Source organism: Leptodactylus fuscus, chromosome 4 (assembly GCF_031893055.1).
Source record: "Leptodactylus fuscus isolate aLepFus1 chromosome 4, aLepFus1.hap2, whole genome shotgun sequence".
In the NCBI taxonomy this organism is placed as follows: domain Eukaryota; kingdom Metazoa; phylum Chordata; class Amphibia; order Anura; family Leptodactylidae; genus Leptodactylus; species Leptodactylus fuscus.
Window position 1 is genome coordinate 119933390 of NC_134268.1, and position 15420 is coordinate 119948809.

The 15420-nt window shown below is 44.0% G+C and overlaps 1 protein-coding gene across 1 annotated transcript; it reads left to right on the forward strand.

The window, feature by feature from the left end:
• The first annotated feature begins 5873 nt into the window (after positions 1–5873).
• On the forward strand, positions 5874–14967 carry MED10 (mediator complex subunit 10). The gene is made up of 4 exons (XM_075272203.1): positions 5874–6123; positions 8900–8983; positions 10588–10690; positions 14466–14967. Exons 1-4 carry the CDS (start codon positions 6002–6004, stop codon positions 14562–14564), a joined length of 408 nt encoding a protein of 135 aa, XP_075128304.1. The 5' UTR covers positions 5874–6001; the 3' UTR covers positions 14565–14967.
• The last annotated feature ends 453 nt before the right edge of the window (positions 14968–15420 follow it).

Here is a 15420-nt window from a genome sequence, read left to right on the forward strand (position 1 = left end):
TCCAGCAACAGACCATATCAACATATGGCTCTGTCAGATCTTTACAACTCTCTGCAAAAGCTCAAAATCTAAAGGAAATACAAAACAGATAATAACTAGAGATGAGCAAACGGTGTTCGATCGAATTGGTATTGTTTGAGGTATTTGATTCCAATCAAATACTACGTGGCAAACGCAGTAAAAATTCGTATCCCCTCCCACCTTCCCTGGCGCTTTTTTTGCACCAATAACTGTGCAGGGGAGGTGGGACAGGATCTACGACAACGTAGGTATTGAAAAAAAATTGGAAAAAGTCATTGGCTGCCGAAATCAGGTGACCTCGGATTTATAAGAATAGTCGCCGCCATCTTCGTCTCATTTTGCGGCTTGGAGACATAGGGACAGAGATCTGCTGAGGGCTAGATAGGGATTAGCTTCTGCTAGGCAGGGAAAAACTGTAGAACAACTTCAGAGATATACCCAGCTTTCCAGGGTCTGTACCTCCAAAACCTAACTGGGATACACAGCAATTGTCAGGCTATATACGCTCAATCCAGCTATCCAGGGTGTGTACCCCAAAACCTAACTGGGATACACAGCAATTGTCAGGCTATATACGCTCAACACAGCTTTCCTCTGTGTATACACCATAAAAATCACATTTCTATACATCTAAAAATGCATAAGGCTAGCATAAAGGGACGTGGACGGGGATGAGGACGGGGGTGTGGAAATGCAGCTGGGGAGCAAGGTTGCTGTCAAGCTACAGCGCATCCCGTGTCTACTCCTCTGCGGCAGCAAGCATTGCGCTTCCCCACAGTCCCCGGCTTGATGGCCACATTAAGTAGGGTGCAGGGGCAGGGGACAGCTGCTTCACTGAAGCCAGGCCACAGCCAGAAAGGCCCAAGATGTTCCCTATTCTAGCCAGCCTAGAAAAACTTCCCCAAATATAGTGCAGTTTGCACACTTCGCAACTCGAAACTGAGAAGGGGCTCTGAAAAGAGCAACCTTACGACCACTGCCATGAGCCGTCATTTGGAATGCAAACACTGGGCTCAGTGGGAGAAAGCAAACGCAGGACAATCGTCGTCTGGCGTTGCTGCCACTGCCTCTCCCACTGTTGCCAGTGCTAGCGCTGCAGTCCAGACCACCAGCCAGGACACCTAGACATCTGCCTCCGCCACTTTGGAGACTTCTTCCTCATCCTCCCCTTTTCCTGCCTCAGCTCCTTCTCCTGCACCATCAAGCGCCTCTTCCCAGCAACCCACCATCTCCCAGATGTTTGAGCGCAGGCAAAAATACAGCGCTACCCACATGCACAAGCCTTAAAAGCACACATCTCCAAACTCCTGGCCCAGGAGATGTTGCCGTTCCGGCTTCTAGAAACTCAGGCCTTCCGTGACCTGATGGCAAGTGTGGCACCTCATTATGCCATCCCTAGCCATCACTACTTCTCCCGGTGTGTCGTCCCCGCCTTGCACCAGCACGTGTCACGCAACATTAGGCGGGCCCTAAGTTCTGCGCTTTGCACAAAGGTCCACTTGACCACCGACGCGTGGACAAGTGCATGCAGAGAGGGACGCTACATTTCACTGATGGCACATTGGGTGAATGTAGTTAAGGCTGGAACCGGGTCACAAACTGGGGCGGTCTACCTCGTCTCCCCGCCCAACATTCCTGACAGGAGTTCTGAAACACCACCCTCCTCCTCCGCTGTCACATCGACCCCAGCTACCTGCTGGAAAAGCTGCAGCACTGGCGTGGGGAGACGTCAGCAGGCCGTGCTGAAGCTCATCAGCTTGGGGGACAGACAGCACACTGCCTCCGAGGTGAGGGATGCCCTCCTTGATGAGATGTCAACATGGTTTTCGTCGCTGTACCTGGGCCCAGGCATGGTCGTGTGTGATAATGGCTGGAACCTGGTAGCGGCTCTGGAGCTTGCCAACCTCCAACATGTTCCATGCCTGGCCCACGTTTTCAATTTAGTGGTGCAACAGTTCACAACGTTCATGAGCTACTGGTGAAAGTGTGGCGCTTGTGCGCCCACTTTCGCAAGTCTACAGTAGCCGCTTCTAGCCTCAAATCACTCCAGCAACGCCTCCATCTGCCAGAACACTGGCAGTTGTGCGACGTCCCCACGCGCTGGACCTCGACATATCACATGTTGAGCAGAGTGTGTGAGCAGCAGAGACCCTTGATGGAGTACCACCTCCAAAACCCAAGGGTTCCTCAGAGTCATCTCCCGCAGTTTCTGCACCATAGGTGGCCATGGATGCCAGACTTATGCGAGATCTTGCGTGTCTTTGAGGAGTCCACCAAGAGGGTCAGCTGTGACGACGCACTTGTGAGTGTAACAAACCCGCTCTTGTGTGTAATGTGAGAATCCCTCATCGCCATCAGGGAAAACGCATTGTATGCTGAGGAGTCGGGCATAGGAGCAGAAACATCCCAGCAGGATAGTCAGGGCACACGCCTGTCCGCTTCACAGCACATACTGACGGAGGCAGAGGAGGATGACAAAGTGGCAGATGATCTCATTGTCACACAGGAGGCTAGCGGGGAAGTTCAGTGCATCCCATTGATGCAGATGGGGCGAAATAGAGGAAGAGGAGGAAATGGAGAGTGATCATTCCGGTGGGGGCAGCAAAGTCATGCCAAGTAACACTCTGGCACACATGGCTGAATTCATGTTGGGGTGCTTTTAATGTGACAAATGCATTGTCAAAATCCTGTAGAGCAACCACTACTAGATTTTTGCAATCCTCGACCCCCGATATAAAAGTAATATCTCGACTTTTATTCCGGTAGAGGGGAGGGCCAGTTGCATTAATGATTACCACAAGCAACTGGTGCAGAATATGATGGAGATGTTTCCATCAACTCTCGTTGGCGGCAGAGAGGAGAGTTCCTCCAAGAGGCTAAAAACTGCCATCCGGTCCACACCCAACAGGGGTACACTCTCCAAGGTCTGGGACACGTTAATGGCACCCCCTCACCAAACTATCGCCACTGAGGGGCCTAGTGTCACCAGGAGGGACAAGTATAGCACATGTTGAGGGAGTACCTGACCGACCACAGCCCTGTCCTCTCCGATCCCTCTGCACCCTACACTTATTGGGTCTCCAAGTTGGATTTGTGGCTGGAACTTGCACCGTACGCATTGGAGGTCCTTTCCTGCCCTGCCACCAGCGTGCTATCAGAAAGGGTCTTCAGCGCAGCCGGTGGCCTAATCACAGATAAGGCCAGCTGGCTGTCAGCTGACAGTGCTGACCAGCTGACTTTCATCAAAATGAACAGCCACTGGATAGCAATAACACGTAAAGGGGAAAGGAGGAGAAGGAAAAACACAGCCCACTAATCAAAAAGGATTAAAAAAAACTTACATTCCTCAGTATGTAGGTGGATTGCACGGGTAATTACTTCTCGGCCAGGAGCACTTCAGCAGTAGAAAAAACTTTCAAGAAAGGTATCCAGCAATCAATGGTTAAAGATGATGTAAAATCCAAATTTTTATTTTTGCTTCATTAAAAAAAGTTTACAAAAATGCCATATTGTGTATGGCCATATTTGACTCACAAATTACAGGATAAAAGGAGCGTCCAGGCTGACACGTTTCGGAACATATGTTCCTTAGTCGTAGCCCGAGGCTTAGGCCAAAATGTTATCTTTTTCACAATCAAAATCAAGGTCAACGTCTGGGTCCTCACTCCAATCCACTGCATCAATCCCACACAATGAGAGTGATGGTTTTGGAACCACCATTTTGGGGGTTAACAATTTGAAAGGGGCTAACACTTTGCTGGTGCAAGGCTCAACTCACCCAAAGGGCAAAAAACTCTGCTGGTGGAAGGCTGAACTAACTTAAAGGGCCTAAAACTCTGCTGGTAGAAGGCTGAAGTCACCTCAAGGGCCTCAATCTCTGCTGGTAGCTCAGTTTAAGGGACTATAACTTAATTTGGAAGGTCTGACGTTAAGGGCCAGAAAAGTGAATTTTTGAACGTCTTACCACATCACACACACATAAACAATGACAGTTCAGGGTGGGTACTGTTGGATTTCCCATTGCCTATTCCATCTGTGGTTGTCATGGGCAACGTGATTTAAAGGGGTGCTTGTTAAGGTTTCATTAGCGTAAAATTTGGGTTTCTGTCCATACAATTGTGGAGGAAAGAAGGTTTCCAAGTATTTTTCCACTTTCCATAGAGGTTCTATTGAGTTTGGAAAGTGTCTAGTTGATAGGCTGTGATATTGGGGTAATACTGGGACTTGGGCGTGTTAGATGCCCCCTGGCATGCTTCCCCTGCTGTCCCAGTTGCATTCCAGAGGTGTTGTCATCATTTGTTAAGGTGTCATAGTGGACTTTGGTGACCCTCCTGAGTCGAATAGTGGTTTGCCCTGAAACAAACGTTTTTTCCCCATAGACTATAATGGGATGTGATATTTGTTCGAATAGTCGAATATTGAGAGGCTTTTCGAAACGAATATTGAATATTTTACTGTTCGCTCATCTCTTATAATAACTTTAATGTTGTGTTAATATATACAGTGCCTTGCGAAAGTATTCGCCCCCTTCAACTTTTCAACCTTTTGCCACACTTCAGGCTTCAAACATAAAGATATAAAATTTTCATTTTGGGGGGAAGAATCAGCAACCACTGGGACACAATTGTGAAGTGGAACGAAATTTATTTGATATATTTTAAACTTTTTTAACAAAGAAAAAACTGAAAAGTGGGACCGAAAAGTTCAAGGGGCCCGAATACTTTCACAAGGCACTGTAACAGATGGCAATCAACTATTAGTGATCAATTAAGTATGATGGAAAACATAAAGGTAGTATGTCCGCACCCTTAGCATCAATTGATTCACCTGTTGTATTTTATGGGGCATCTTTGGCATTCTGGTGGCCTCTGCGGCCATCACAATTTTACAAGGTATCTGTATTTGACAGCCTGTCATGGGCTCATCCATGTCTTACACACGATCATGGAGATATAGTAGCTGTCACAATGTGATAAGAGCATCTGCTACTTGCTGCCCTACACTGCAAGGCACAACTCCATATACAGTACATGGGGCAGTGTCCTCACTGGATAACAATGGTGCATTGACTTGTTGCCGCCTTTCCTACTATACTAACCTCAAAAACAGTGGCGGGATTTTTTAATCATTCTTTTTTTTAAAAAAAAACAAAAAAAAACCTGTCTTTTCCTAGGAGCCAGGGTTATTTCATTTTCCCACCAGTGTAAAATGCACCTGAATGACTAAGAGACTCTGCCCTCTTAATAACTGTGACGCATCTTGCAATGTCTTGTGCGCCAAAATTGAAATCTCCCCTAGTCAGGTATAATTCAGCATAGTGGTAGAAGCCACATCAGTGACCTCATTGTTATTCGCCAATGTTTTTTAGGGCCATAGGGGCCATTATCTAAACTTGCAAATGCAGTTTTGACATTACGATTTATCTTCTCATCCATAACATGAAGCAATCGCTACACCTTTATATTGGTCGCGCTAGCGATGTGTCTCTCGCATACTAATCGGCTCCTGGCTTAGAGCCAATTCTTTTCATTGCTTTTCTTGCTCTGCAGACATATTAACCCGCCCCTCTTAACCAAATGGTTGATGTCTGCACAGCATAGAACAATGTAGTAAAGATGAAGCCAAAAGAATCGGCTATTTTCAGTGAACGGAGCCTAATGATTCAGATTACTGAAAACAGACGAAACTGTCATCGCTCGGTCGCGCAGACTCAGTAGATGCAGTGAAGCAAATGCGCGCTCCTGTAACGCTTCATCGCGGGTGCGCACGTAGGGGTCAGACGCGCTGGTCACATGACTGTCTTCTGCGCCTGTGAAGCCGGAGGCGGGGACTAGACAGGAAGAAGAGGGAGCTCGGAAGTGGCGATAGCGCCTGTATTTATAGGCACTGCATGAAGAGGGGATGAAAGGGGAATGATCGGCTGCTAGAGACTGAAAAGGACTAAGAGAAGACGCTGGCGGTGACGGGGGGCGCTGGAGATATGGCGGAGAAGTTTGACAACTTGGAGGAGCACCTGGAGAAGTTCGTGGAGAACATAAGACAGCTGGGGATCATTGTCAGTGACTTCCAGCCTAGTAGCCAGGCTGGCCTCAACCAGAAGCTGTAAGTCCCTTACACTGTGGTCCCCCTGATAGTAAGGGAGTAGGAGTCCTCCAGTCCGCACTATGGGGAGAATACAGGTGTTTGGAAATGCTGCTTTGGTTATCAAGTCATTTGTGGCTTCCTTCAGCTATGTAGTCTATAGTGTGACTTACGTATGGTTCACATCTGTGTTCAGTATTCCATCCACTTTGGGACCCCTTGAATGGAATACTGAATGCATTAAAAAGCAGTTAGCTAAGAAACGACATAAATCCCATAGACCACGGGACAACACGGTGACTCAGTGGTTAGCACTGCAGCCATGCAATGCTCCAGCATTGTGATCGAATCCCACCAGGAACAACATTTGTAAGGAGTTTGTATGTTCTCCCCGTGTTTGTGTGGATTTCCTCCCATTCTACAAAGACCTACCGATAGGGGGAAAAAAAAAGTACATTGTGATTCCTATATGGGGCTCACAATCTACATTAAAATATATATATATATATATATATATATAATCTCCTGTAGACTATAATGGGGTTTGTGTGGTTTCCACTCGGTGTTCGCACAAATCATGTGGAGAGAAAAGTACTGCAAGCAGCACTTTTCTCTGCATGTTTTGAATGGAAACCACACAAACCCCATAATAGTCTATGGGGTTCATGACGTTTCTTAGCTAACCGCTTTTTATTACGTTCGGTATTCCATACAAGGGGTCCCCGAACGGAATGCCAAACGCAGATGTGAACCAGGCCTTTATGTGTGTGGTTTTTACAAACATAGAATTATAGGAGTTGTGATAATGACACATAAGCAGCTTCCAGGTAAGTAATTTTCAAGTGTCCTGCACCAGCGGTCCACAACCTTTTTTTTGTACCAAGGATCACTTGCATATAGGCCAATTTTCCCATGGTGATCCAGGTGGTTTTAATTTAAAAAAAAAACAAATAAACCCCAAACTATAGATTGCATATCTAATGATTTCATTTATACGTTTCCCTAAGCTATATTAAGGGATCTCTCCATGTCAAGCTTAACTTATTGGTGGTATGGATAGCTTCCTTAAGCGGGTTGTAAAAACTAAATCAGTCAGGGGAATTGAGGAAAAATAAAATACTTGCCTGTCTCCGATGCATTCTAGTTTTTTCATCGAAGGCCTCCAAACTGTGCCAACAACACACCCAGTGCACGAAAAAAGTGGGGTGGCACTAAAAAAAAAAAACATGCCCAGGATGCTTACTGCTTAGGTACCCTGTTCCAACTTGCTCCTTACCACTGGGCCAAAAGGCACCGTGTGACTCGGAGTCTTCTAAAGGTCCCAAAAGGGTACAGCACCCTTCGTCGCACATACACAAAAGGTGACAAGAGTGACAAAAAGAAGTGAAAAACATTTAAATAAGTGAATGGCGTGCCATCAAGGCCCGGTCTACCCGCCGGATCTATAAAAAATTCCCCAGCTCTGGTAAACCAAGCATAAGGAGTGGTGCTACAAAAGCATGTATAGTGCCAGGCAATGTGCTGAAAACCAGTGGGCTCCCACCCCCAGTGGTTTAAGGCACCCCAGGGGCCACTTAAACCCCCAGGGCATGAAACTAGAGGCCTTCGAGCGCATCCTCAGCCCCCAGCCAAGATCCCCAGGCACCCATCCTAGGCACCTGGTGGTCGTGTTGCCAGCATCCACAGTCTTCACCAGTCCCCTACAGTGGCCCACCTCTAACCACTGGCAGAATTGGTTACTAGCTACTTCTCCCAGCAACACGCCTCAAGTGGTTCTCACGTTCCCATCTCCACAGTCCCAGGCCCCAGATTCCTCCCCCAGTTTCCACATCCGCTTCATACTGTGGTAATGCATTTACAACCAATCCCTCATTACTGATTGCAAACATAGCAGAGCAAGTGAAACCCCCGCCCACCAATGTGCCGAGAAATCCAGGAGGTGAAGAGAGCACACAGCCTTCAGGCTGAAGCACAAAAGTTATGGGAATATCCCTTTAATGAGTAGCTAAAAGGCTTAGAGAGAAAAAAAAAAAGTTGCAGAGCAACTAGGGGGGAATCTGTTTATCATGTTGGGTGCATGATCTGGGGGCATATCAGTCTACAGTTAAAGGACAGAATTACTAAACCTGTAGCGTAATCTTTTACTAACTATGTAAACATTTGCAAAATTTATCATATAGCATATCTAAGTATGAGAGTTGTGGGAGACCTGTAAGGCATGCCAAAGCAAAAGAAACCCTGTTCTCCAGTGGTTCTTTGCTGCAGCAGCTTTCAAGAACACACTGCCAAGTTTCTCTGCTGGAAATCCAGAAGACTCGGTTACTTGTATGCCCCCAAATCTTCCCGCATGTAACATTTAAAGATGGTATTTCTAGCTTCAGAACAAGGGTGCATTACGGCACTTTCCTTTGTGCTAGAGATCATGAGTAGGATTCTGATGTATTCTCACCTAATCAACTTCTCATATGTTTCTCTCAGTCCTAGGTGGGAAATTGTCAGTCACAAGTGTTGGGAGGTAACAATAATGTGTGTTGTTTTTTTTTTTTTTTTTTTTTTTTTTTTTCTCCCTCCCATCACTGAATCGAGAATATGGCCTGTAAGGTACAAAGGCCGAGACCTCTCTTTATTAAAGACTTGGCTGATTGCTATCATTTTATGCTCTGTTTTAAACCTGTCTTAGTGATCCTACTTAATAATGAGGCAGTGGTGTGATTTTCTAACACTTTTACTTTGGCAGACTTGAATGAATAAGATTAATTTTCTGTGAATTTCTTACATTTTTTTTTTTTCTTTCTAGAAACTTTATGATCACAGGATTGCAGGATATAGACAAGTGTCGTCAGCAGCTTCATGACATAACGGTGCCTTTAGAAGTATTTGAGTAAGTTTGCCAAAGCCTTTTTTTTTTTTTTTTTTTTTTTTTTTTATATAGGATGTGTTTCTCCCCTTTGCATATCTGATCAGGTGATAAATTGCTCCCTCCAATGAGTTCAAGGGGCAAGGAGGTCATGTGCTGCTGTGACATGTTGTGTGTTGGCTGAACTGGGGAGGAGGGGTAGTGAGATATTTAAAAGACTCTTTATTGTGAAGTTTGACTCTTTGTATTTAACCTGTGGTGTTTGCTGGGATGTATTTTACAGCAATATCTATTATATGTGGTATTTGTGTATGAATTCGTGGGAGAATCTTTAGGTGAAATAGACTTGGGTTTTCTGGGCATATCCTTGGGTCATCAGTGTCCAATGGGGAACTGACAGCTGTTCTCAGCAAGTCATTACGCCACACAGTGGAGGGAGCCGGAAGTGTACTACTTTGTCCACTGTTTAGTCCTTGTGCTGTGTTATTGCAGATCAGCTTGCATTCATTTATATGAATAGTTGCTACATGGTTGTCAGCAGCTGACTGGTGGTGGGGGGTGGGTGGGGTTCATTCACTGATCTGATATTGATCCAAAACTGGTTGTCAGTGTTAACAGTGTTTCTTAACTGCATTAAATGGGTTTTCCGGGCAACTTTTTTTTTTTTTTTTTCCCCCGTATCTTAGTGCTCTTAATCGGTTAATAAATGCACCCCTTTACTTTTTAGTGTTTCTTGACTGACTTCTTCCTCACTTCCACCCCTCCCTCCTCACTTCCATCCCTCCTTCCTCACTTCCACCCTTCCTCCTCCCTGTCTCTCTAGCTATTCTTGCTATCTTATATGTCCTTACCTATCTACTCAGCCCAACCCATATTACATACCTGCCCTCTTTCCTGTGAGACGGCCTCTCCTCGTCCTGTACTGTGTGCGCGCTCTTCTCCAACAACGAGTCACGTCTACTGCGCATGTGTGGACGAAGGAGGAGCCATCTCATTGGAAGAAGCCATGGATGGTAAGTATTAGAGATGAGCGAACACTATTCGAAACTGCCATTTCGAATAGCACGCACCCATAGGAATGAATGGACGCAGGGGGTTAAGCAAAGTCTACGTGCTGGCCGCTTCCATTCATTCCCATGGGAGTGTGCTATTCAAAACGGCAGTTTCGACTAGTGTTCACTCATCTCTAGTAAGTATGAGTCGAGTGGATGGGGGAGGGAGTAGTAGTGATGATCCGTTTCAACATACAATTTTTTTAAATTTTTTTTTTTTTTTTTTTTCTTCTCTCCCCCCAATGTTATTTAGAAAGTAGGAGGGTACTTAGAGTAGTGTAGGGATTTCTAACTATCCCGGAAAACCCCTTTAATGTATTAGTTAAATCCTGTAAAATTCTTAGTTATACAATTTAATATTTGCCTTATTTTGTTTGTTCAGGCTTTTGTTGCATAAGGTATAGAAATATATTGTGGTTTGAATTCCTTCTTATGAATTAGTCCTTGTCTTCAGCTGTTCCATTCTCTCTAATGGCTTTTTATTAGAAAACCAATATTTTTGATGTTGCTAATAGCAGCCTTTAATTGCAAATGTAGAGGTCTGAGTTACACACGTGAAATGATTTTGTTTCCTAGCTACATTGATCAAGGCCGCAATCCTCAACTTTACACAAAAGAATGTTTGGAGAGAGCGCTGGCTAAAAATGAGCAAGTCAAAGGGAAAATAGACACCATGAAGGTAAGTCAGTATGTATGCTGTGGAGTTGGTAAGCTAAACCACCAACACATACTCTACTTTCTTCACAGCTTGACTCTTATTTCATCTTCTCTATAAACGCTTTACAGGCATGATCCACCAAAAACTGACCCAGATTTCAAAGCCCTGGTCAATATGTCTCTATATTAGCACTTAGGCAGGCTAAAGAAAGTATAAAGGAAACCTATTGGAAAGCCTTATACTTTAAAACTGTTCATGGAGGTGTCCAAAAACCAGACAGTATGGCCAAGGCTTAAAGGGGTTTTCTGGGCAAATTTATTTTATTTAAAAAAAAGTTAGTGCTATTAATGGGTTAATAAGTGCACCCAAATACCTTTATCAGTGATTTCTTGGTTTCTCTGGGAGCTCCTGGCATCATCTGCATTTGTTTACATGGTGGAGCTTCCTGCTGTCTTAGCTTATGCCATGCATCAAGGTAGTTGTAGGCTGACTCAAACTACCTCCCTCACACCCACTACTAGCCCTTCCCAACTAAGTCAGCCAGCTCCCCCCTACCCCATGCTTCAGTATGTAATTTAGAAAGTAGGCTGGGGGATGGGGTATAGATTAGTGTAGGAATCCCACTTTATCCCAGACAACCCCCTATAACCTGCTATTGCTGATGTAGTTGCCCATGTCTAATTCCTGTACCCATCTCTAGTTCCTGTTTCTGAACAGCACTGCAGAGCTGATACTAAAAATGGACCTGAGGGCGGGTTCACACCAGCGTCCGGTCTCCGCTTTGCAGGTTTCTGTCTTCTGCCCGAGAAACTGGACAGGAAACCGGCAATCACTTTTCAAGCCTCATTTGAATGGGTTTGCAAAGTGTCCACCCATGAGCGTCTTCTGGTTTCCGTGATGAAACCGTGCTTGGTGTTTGTTTGTTTTTTTTGTTTGTTTTTTTACCGGACACAGTCAGACTTGCAGGACTTTGTGTCCAGTTAAAAGAAAAAAAAAACAAAACCCAGTTTTGTCACGGAGACCATAAGACGCTCACGGCCAGACACTGACTGCCGGGTTTCCATCTCCTGTCCGATTTCTTGGGCAGAAGACTGAAACCCACAAAGCGGTGACTGGGCGCAGATGTGAACCCGCCCTTAGACTGTGAGGATTGTTATCAAATGTCCTTGAAAAGTTAGCCGCTGCTGACACTGGGAAGGTAATGGGGGGGGGGGGGGTGTCTGAGGGGGCACTACAGGGAGCAGATTAAGTGAAAGGGAAACAGAGGAGCAGGGCTGAGGAAGGGTCCCTTCAAAAACGATGGTCAATTAGGGACTTCTATACATGCCATGTAAGGGGGTGACACTATGTACTTGGATACAGTTATAGCCACCATCAATTGTAAGACCAGTGGAGTCATTACTAATGAGTAAGTGACACATTGATTAATTCCAGGCTGTTTCTCATTACTAGGCTAACTAGCAACAAAACTTCAGTTAGTAATAAGTAGCCCCCCAGACCTGACTGCTAGTTATAACTATACATGGGTACATAGTGCTTCCCCGCACCCCCCCCCCCCCAGCTCCCCATTTTGTATGTATGCGGGTAAGATGAAATAGAAATTCTTAGCATTAGTAGCTGATCGCATCGGTTTCCCTTTGACAACCCTATAAATTCAGTTTACAATACTATATAAATAGAAATATTATTGCTTATTAACCACTGCTTCCATATTCTCATTTTATTTAGTCGAATAAAAAAAAAAAACATTTCAGAGCCTGATATGTTGTGCCCACTCTGTGTGAACAAAGACTCGCTCTTAAAGCTTATAGTGTTATCACAGGTCCAAAAAAAAAAAGTTGTATATGTGGATGTAAACTTCCGTTTGAGCACACAGCAAGGCTCAGAAGGGTAAGGGCCCTGAGCTTTCTAGCTTTTATAGTAAAGATTTATACTGGTTTCTGAACACCATATATTTTTTTTTTTTTTGCAGAGACTAGGAGGTGCCAGTAAATTGGAACTCCCTAAGAAGTGACACCATTGTAGGGGCTATTTTAGGGTCTTTGCAAATGTGACATGGCTTTCACAAACCAAACTAAATCTGTGCTTCAAAAGCTGCATAGTGCTTTTAAACATCTGCACCCTGTTGTGGGTATAACATGCTGTTTGTGCACACATGTATAACTCTGTTGTACCCAGAATAACATGCTTGACAATGTCATGTGGGTATAAACTGCCAAACTCCAAAATCTGTTAAGAGGTTATCCTAGTTACAATGGCGTGTTTGGCGTGGAGTGTTTGTTTTCTTGACACGCTGGGCACAACATATTGCCTACTGAAATTGTGTATCTGAAATATTTTTTTTTAATGTATATTGAGCCCCATATAGGGATCACAATGTCTTTTTTGTTTTGGTTTTTTTTTTCCTATCAGTATGTCTTTGTAGAATGGGAGGAAATCCACACAAACACGGGGAGAACATACAAACTCCTTGCAGATGATGTTCCTGGTGGGATCCAAACCCAGGACTCAGCGCTGCAAGGCTACAGTGCTAACCACTGAGCCACCGTGTTGACCCCTGAAATAAATAAATTACATTTTGTCAGGGGATTTCACGTTACTGGCATTTCAGGGTCTCTGCAAGAGTGGCATAGCGTCCAAACACTGGGCAGTCTGAGCTCCTTCCCTTCTCTGTCTGGCTGTGTACCCAAATAGCAGTTTATACCCTCATGATTACTTATGGCAACTGATATTTAAAAGAAATAATGAAATAGATACGCAATACATTTTTCTTTTTAAATTGAAGATGATTGTCTTTGATAATCACTAGAATGGCTTCTCTGACCTGTCAACAATAATCTTTTAACCTCTGAAATGAAGGGACATGTATATTATATTTTTGCATTGTCTGCCAGAATGGAAATGCTCTTTATGGCTGCTCTGACTGATAGTGTGGTCTAGAGCATTGGCCTACATAAATTCAGTCATTAGAGAGTGAGTAAGGGAGCATTCACACTACTGTCGGTGTCTGCTGCTGTCTGTTCAAAATCTTGTGCGGACACTAGCTGTGTCCGTGACATTTTGCATTTGTTTAAATGGAGATCGGGTGTGTTTTTACAGTCCGTGTCTGTCCTTAACTGTCCGTTCCCAAAGATGTCCGACTTTTCAAGCGGACAGCAAAAACCTACATGTCGGGTTTTGCTGTCTGCTTGAAAAGTCAGACATCTTTGAGAACGGACAGTTAAGAACGGCCAGTAAAAGAAAGCACCTGATGACCATTTAAATGAAGGCAAAATGTCACAGACACAGCTAGTGTCCGCTGCTAATTTTCGCACAAGATTTTGAACAGACATTAGCAGCGGACACTAGCTGTCGGACACCGACGGTAGTGTGAACGCCTCCTTAGTCATACTCTTGAAAATTTTGAGCTAAAGTTTAGAAAGTAAATTTTAAAGTAATTTTTGACATGGGTATATGATCACTGCAGCAGTCACTTGTCTTTAGGGAAAAATTGCTGCTGCACACGGTCTCGTATGACAATCCTAGTACGTGATCTGGGTGCAGCTGTTAGCGGTCTTCACTCAGGCTGCAAACTGAGCGTAAATTGCACCCCAAAACAGTCCAGGAACACCAAATACACACTGCCACCACCATTAGTTTGCTTAGTGGAAACTTCACTTGCATATACAGATGACTCCCTAACTATCACACATCTTAAAAAATAAATAAATAAGGGTCCATAGAGCAACACAATGTAACCCGTTTTTTTTTTACTTGCATTAAAATGTTTCTCTTCTTTTAAATTTGCATTCTGCAGAAATTTAAAAGCCTTTTAATCCAAGAGCTGAGCAAGGTCTTTCCTGAGGATATGTCAAAATACAAGACTATTCGAGGAGAAGAGCACCCGCCATCATAACTGGTTATGAACTGAACTTATATTTACAGGATTACAATCTTAGCTTGTGTGTTTACAAGTCTAAGAGAAAATCGCTGGAAAAGCACTTGTGATACTGGACATTTCTCACTGATCACCTTTAGAAGAAAGGACTTTACGTGCCATACTGGCTGCAATGAAGAAGGGAACTGATGTGTGGAGGATCAGTTTTGTGTAATTACATTATTTTGGAAGATTTGTTACTGTTTTCTTGCTGTTCTGTACACTTCAAACTCAATACAGCACAATGTTGAAACGAAATAAAGATTAAGAAACTAATGTACTATTTAATGTACAAGATGCCAGACACTTTGAGGTAGGGTGTGTTTTTTTTGTTTTTTTTTTTGTTATAATTTTAGGAAATATTTATGAATTTCATGTACACTCTTTATTAAACATAGTCAAAGTTATTCAAGTTTTTAAACTTCTTTACTTTGAAATATGCACTGATGATGATCAAATGAAATGGCAACCTTGGCAGTTTGTTCATATCCATTGTTCCCCGGATTCCAGCTGTGTCAGAATGTTCTCGAGCAATCAGTGTAGTTAGTTTTGGTCCATGATAAGACTGATTCTGAGCTCCAATCAAATGTGGACAGTGTCAAAGCTCAGAATCTCAAGCTCCTGCCTGACCCTATCCATCTGACAGTACACAGTCTAAATGCCATATCTGGCACCAAAACTAATGTACTTTAGGGGTAGGTGCTAGAGAAATTTATGTGTTGAAATCGATGGAGTTGCACCCATTAAGTTATGCAAAGAGCTAAACTTGATGGAGATGTTGGTTCTCTTTAAAGTGGACCTTTCATGGTTTGGGGCACAGGCAGTTCTATATACT